This window comes from Colobus angolensis, unplaced genomic scaffold (genome assembly GCF_000951035.1).
Source record: "Colobus angolensis palliatus isolate OR3802 unplaced genomic scaffold, Cang.pa_1.0 Scaffold517, whole genome shotgun sequence".
In the NCBI taxonomy this organism is placed as follows: domain Eukaryota; kingdom Metazoa; phylum Chordata; class Mammalia; order Primates; family Cercopithecidae; genus Colobus; species Colobus angolensis.
In genome coordinates, this window is record NW_012118677.1 from 1,484,378 (window position 1) to 1,490,344 (window position 5,967).

Consider the following 5,967-nt stretch of genomic DNA (forward strand, 5'->3'; position numbering starts at 1 on the left):
TACAGGCACGCGTCACTACACCCAGCTAATTTTTGTATTTTAAATAGAAATGGGGTTTCACCATGTTGGCCAGGCTGGTCTCCATCTCCTGACCTCATGATCCTCCCGCCTCAGCCTCCCAAAGTGCTGGGATTACAGGCATGAACTTTCTACTTACCTTGTTCTAGCTACTAGGACTTAACAGAAACTTCAAAGCCAGTATGACAATGCACTAGCTTCTGATTACACAGGAAGTACATCTAGGATCTTGGTATCATTATTTTTACATGGAAATTTTAAATTTTAATTTAAAACTTTTAAAAACCTGTCAGTGTTCTTACAGTGCCTGACTAGAGAACATGAGCAATAATTATGACCTAATAATTACCTTTAGTAAGACAGAAAACCTAGTCTTACAGCAGCCTGCACTACAAAACCCAAAGATCTTCAGGAATGTGCTTTGATGGCTCAAGAATTTGAAAAATGGATCTTTGGGAGTAGGGGCACTGACATGGCATCAGTTCTGGACCAGGCTGAAAGCACATGGTACATGGTTGTAATAACCTGCCACAGGATTCCTCTTTGACCTGGGACAGGTAACCCATCCAGTTGTTTAAGATTCATCTGCTCATCAGACTGTGCCTTATCTGGTAAGTCAGGATTCCAAAAGGAATCTAGAAATCTCAACCAACCAAACAGGCTGGGGACATTCAGAAGGCATGAATCTAAATGGGGATATTCAGAAGGCATGAATCTAAAAGATGGTCCACTGCAAATTTATATGTTAGCTCTATCACAGGCTACATGTCCTTCGGCAAGAACTATTAACCGCCTTCCCTTTCATCCTCTCAGCCCCTTTCTTTTCCCTCCTGGGCTAATTGCTTATCTGTAAGGAAAAAAAATGCAAGCAGACCAGTTGATATCTAAGGTTCCCTCCAGCTGTAAGAAGTCTGAGTTTCTATTAAAATGAGACAGGTGCATGACTGAAGGGAGTTTAGGCAGAAATCTTATGAAGACTGGTAAAGAGAAACTTTTTCACATAGAGAAAGAGAAGCCAACAACTGTGAAATGAAAGCAGCAGTGAGGTTCCAGAGTTGTGATGGAATAAAAACAATACATGTTTGCTATTGTCCCCACAATCCTTTTAAACATATAAACTTCATGTGAAGATGCAATTGTCATAAAAGCTGATACAAGCTCTTAAAAACATTACCGCATTTTTATTGGATTAAAGAATATAATGTTGGGCCAGGTAAGGTGGCTCCTGCCTGTAACCTCAGCACTTTGGGAAGCAGAGGTAGGAGGATCATTTGAGGCCAAGAGTTCGAGACCAGCCTGGGCAACACAATGAGACTCTATTTCTATTTTTGAAAAATAAGTTTTTTAACTTAATAAATAGAATACAACTTTGTTTAAGGCCAATAATATTTTCTCAAAAAAAAAAAAAGGAAAAAGAAAAAACTTCCAATCCATGCTAGGGTCTGAGAAGTCTTCAGAGAACTGTTAGTGAAAAAATGCTTAAAGAAGACTTTCCTATGTATACTTGAAAATTGGAAATATGAATAGGAAGCAAAACAATATGTTACTTTAAGTGTTGATAAATATAATAAAAATATTATATTTTTAGATTATTTTCTAGTTTATTTTCACTATCTATACACTTTACACCATGCTAAGCACTTGGCATATTTTATCTCTTTATGCTTACAAGATGTCATTGGGTGAATTCTCTTATTATCTTTTCAATTTTGCAGATAAGCCATCTGAGCTATGCAAAGTCGGTTGACTTTCTCAAGGTGACACAGCTAGAAAGTGGTAAAGCCACTGTTGGAACTCAAACAGCTTGACTCAGAGTTCAGGCTCTCCAAAATGTTTTTTCTTGAAAAGCATTACACAAAAGATAAGGAAAATGCAGATGTGGTATGATTTTTTTCAAAGACTAAACATAGACTACTCAGAACCTTTTTTTTCTTTCCTCCAATTTTTAGTGATGTGAAGTTTGCTGTGGTAGCCTACCTAAAATGTAGTGCTTAAATAAAAGCTCTTACAATCTCATTGGATTTTACTTCATATATTAAGTCAGGATCATTACAACAGGATTCTAGAAATCTCAACATATCAGGCTGAGGACATTCAGAGGAAATGCATCTTAAAATGATCGAGTAGGAGGACTGGGAATGAGGAAACTTGGGTTCAGTTCTTAGAAACCTGAGGAGAGATTCTGGAAAAATATCCACAGTTATGAAGCAGCAGGTGGTAAGGAGCTGCATATTGCCCCTCAGTTTATTTAGGAACCTCACACATGGACAGTAACTTAGGGAGCATGACATTTTTTGTATAAAAGAAAAAAGAAATTGGGCCAGGCGCGGTGACTCACGTCTGTAATCCTAGCACTCTGGGAGGCCGAGGCGGGCAGATCACTTGAGGTCAGGAGTTCAAGACCAGCCTGGCCAACATAGCAAAACCCTGTCTCCACTAAAAATACAAAATATTAGCCGGGCATAGTGCCCAGGGCTTGTAGTCCCAGCTACTTGGGAGGCTGAGGTGTGAGGATCGCTTGAACCCGGGAGGCAGAGGTTGCAGTGAGCCGAGATTGCACACTGCACTCCAGCCTGGGTGACAAAGCGAGACTCGGTCTCTCTCAGAAAAAAAAAAAAAAAGAGAGAGACAGAGAGAGAGAGAACATATACTGTGTACTCTAGCAATTACAGACTCTGAATTCAGATTCCCTTGAGTTTGCCATTTTCTAGCAGTATGAACTGAGACAAATTACTGAATTGCTCTGTGCCTCCACTTTCTCATCTGTAAAACAGTGATAATAAGAGTACTTACTTCCAAGGAATATTATGAAGATTAATTGAGTCAATAAGCATATTGCCGGGCGCAGTGGCTCAAGCCTGTAATCCCAGCACTTTGGGAGGCCGAGGCGGGAAGATCACGAGATCAGGAGATCGAGACCATCCTGGCTAACATGGTGAAACCCCGTCTCTACTAAAAAATACAAAAAACTAGCCGGGCGAGGTGGCAGGCGCCTGTAGTCCCAGCTACTCGGGAGGCTGAGGCAGGAGAATGGCGTGAACCCGGGAGGCAGAGCTTGCAGTGAGCTGAGATCAGGCCACTGCACTCCAGCCCGGGCCACAGAGCGTGACTCCCTCTCAAAAAAAAAAAAAGTATAAAGTGCTTAGAACAAAGCCTGCAACATATATGTGTATGATGGGTTACTATTACTATACACATTATTATTATATATTATTATCATAGAATGGAAGATGAATGGTGCAAAAAACTATCAAGAAGAGTAGGTGTTGGTTATTTAGTGACTAAACCATCAACCCAGGAAAAAGAGTATCTGTTTTGGTTATACAAGGACATAGATGAATCAAGGTAAGATTTCCTTTTGCCAGGCACTGACAGGAACATATAGTAAATCCTATAGCTATATTTAGGACATGAGATATAACCCTAAGCATTGTGCAAACTCTGCACAATAGTAATAAAACCCTCTTTCTGTGTTACCAACACTGAGAAAGGGTGTTCAAAGGAAGATTATTAATGATCTCTCCCTGCTTCTCCTGCCTTTCCGAAGACTTTTGCAAGACCTGTGGGGTTTGTTAGCGTTTCCAAACTTCTTCCCAGGAAGTCTGAAATGGGTGCTGCTAGGAGTTGCTGTATAATTACTTACTTGATTCCCTCTAAGGAGCTTACGCTAAGAATTGAGGAAAGAAAGCAGATTAACCATTTGAATACATGCCACGGCCCATCCACAAGCCCTCCCCTCACTCCTCCGTAAATGCGGGCTTCCACATTCCCCACCCGTCAACCCCAATATGTGATCCAGGAAAATCAATTTATTGCTTTGGCTAATCCTACAACAATAGGGGTTTCATTTTCATTGTAGGGCAATTAAGTTGTCCGACGGGAGGGAAGGAGCAGGCGGGGAAAGGGGGGACTCTCCCATCCCCACAGATTAGTCCCCGCGGTGGCAGCAGCGTCCCCTCTGTCTGTCTGGTGGTCGGTCACACGCAGCTCCTGGCTGCTACCTAGCAACGCAAAGCCAGGGGGAGAGCTCGCCGGTTCCAGCCTCCTCCTCGCCCTTCCCATTCATCCTCGGTCGGGTCTCGGTCTCTCTCTCTCTCTCTTTCCTCTCTCTCTCTCTTCCCCCGCCCCAGTCGTTCTCTCTCCCCTCCTTCTTTCCTTATTCCTCTATATTTGCTTTTCCTCTTCCCTTCTTACTATTTTTATTCTCTCCGTTTCTTTCTCCCTCTCTTTCCCTCTTCTCTGTTTCTGTTAAAACATAAACTCTCAGACAACTTGAGAGAAGTTTAAAGCACTTCATACCAAAAACTATCTGCATTCGATCCCCAAAACTCTGGCCATGCAGACGGGCCCCATTCATCAACACAAAAGCCCCCGCTCCCAGCTGGAAAGGAAAACTTCAAGAAAAGACTCCAGTCCCTCAGCCGCTCTCTCGGCCAATCCCACCTCCCGGCCTTATCTTGGCTCGTAAATGATCTGTACGGTGAGAGCGGTCTCTGGGGGTCACCGCGGGACCAAGTTTCACCAGTGGTGGGAGGGGGTGCTCTGGCCCGCGGCCCTGGGCGCGCGAAGGGATCCCGGGAGGGGCGCTGCAGGTGGAATGCTGCGCTCGGAGCAGAGCCCGGGACCGCGCCGCCCAGGAGAGAACTCCGCTTGGGAGGGCAGGCTGCAAACCGCAGAGAACCTAGTTCTCCCGTAAAGTGCTTTCCAGGAGGGTCGGACAAACGCCCGTGGGAACAAAGACAGGGTCTCCGTGGGGTGCGCTGTCACCGAAACTGGCGGGGCTGCTTTCTCAAGTTTGCTGCGGTTCAGTTCGTGGCGAGCGAAGGAGGGGCGCTCCCGCTCCGGGTTCGCGAAGCAACCTGAGCGCCCCACCGGGAGCAGCTCCCGCGCCTCCGCCCCGCCCTAGCCTCTGCCTGGCCTCGCTCCCCTCCGGTCTCCCGCGGACCCGACCCTGCCACAGCCGGGGAGGTGGGCGCTCCACGAGAGGCTCCGGCCGGGGGCTTACCTTGGCCACTGGCCGGCGCTAGGCAGGCGACGAGAGCCAGGAGCAGCGTGCACGCCACTGCCGCCGGCCCGCGATCCATCCCCGCGACGGTCCCCGGCCTCGCCGTTCCTTCCCCGGGAGGTGGGCGCGCGTAGCACACCGCACCGGCAGCGCCTCTGCTAGCGAACGCTCCTTTAGGTCTGCACCTCCGCCAGCTCCTAGTGACCAAAAGCCTGCCCCCGCGCCCGAGGCATCCCGTTTTCTACCCGCGCCAGTCCCCACCCTCCAGACAGTGCATAAAGCCCTTTAGACCCGACCGCCCCGGAACAAGCATGCGGGAATCCAGCGGGCAGGCCCCCTGCCGCCCGGCCCGCCCCCTGCACTTTGCAGCGCGGGGAGGAGTGGGTACTCGAACACACGCGCGCTCACACATGGACACTCCACAGGCGTGTGCACACTCACACACGCACTCATACAGCCGCATGCACTCCTAAGTGTCACACCAACTGACACAGATTCACAGATTCACTCATACACGCCCGTCACACACGCGCGCACATTCCACAGTCACACTTCCACGCCAACATACGTAGTCCCCTTTAAGCGTGCATACACGAGCACACTCCGATGCGCACACTCTCACAGGCACACTCACACGTGCACACGCGCCGCCCTCGCCTCTCCGCAGGGTTCCGCAGAGAAGCCGGCGAGGCGGCTCACGGGGAAATCTGCACGGACGCAGTTTTACTAAATGAGCAATGGAAAGGAATGGACGAGGAGGAAAGTCAAGAATAGAGAAGAGAAAGAAAAAATAAGAAATGAAAAAGGAAAGAAAAACCAGACAAGTGGAAATGAAGGAAAGAGAAAGAAAGGGAAAGAGGCGGAGGTAGGGAAGGGAAGGAGTAAAGAGCCTGCTGGATGGAGTTCTGTGACCTTCATTCCTGGCCTGATCTCTCTAGGCTCCT

General features: G+C 47.5%; 1 protein-coding gene across 1 annotated transcript in view; it reads right to left on the reverse strand.

Moving 5' to 3' along the window:
• LRP2 (low density lipoprotein receptor-related protein 2) overlaps positions 1-5,388 on the reverse strand; it is a 214,779-nt gene extending 209,391 nt beyond the window's left edge. The window contains exon 1 of the mRNA XM_011960602.1: positions 5,024-5,388. Within this exon, the coding sequence (XP_011815992.1) occupies positions 5,024-5,102 (79 nt within the window). The 5' untranslated portion in view covers positions 5,103-5,388. The remainder of the gene's footprint in view (positions 1-5,023) is intronic.
• Between the last annotated feature and the right edge of the window lie 579 nt (positions 5,389-5,967).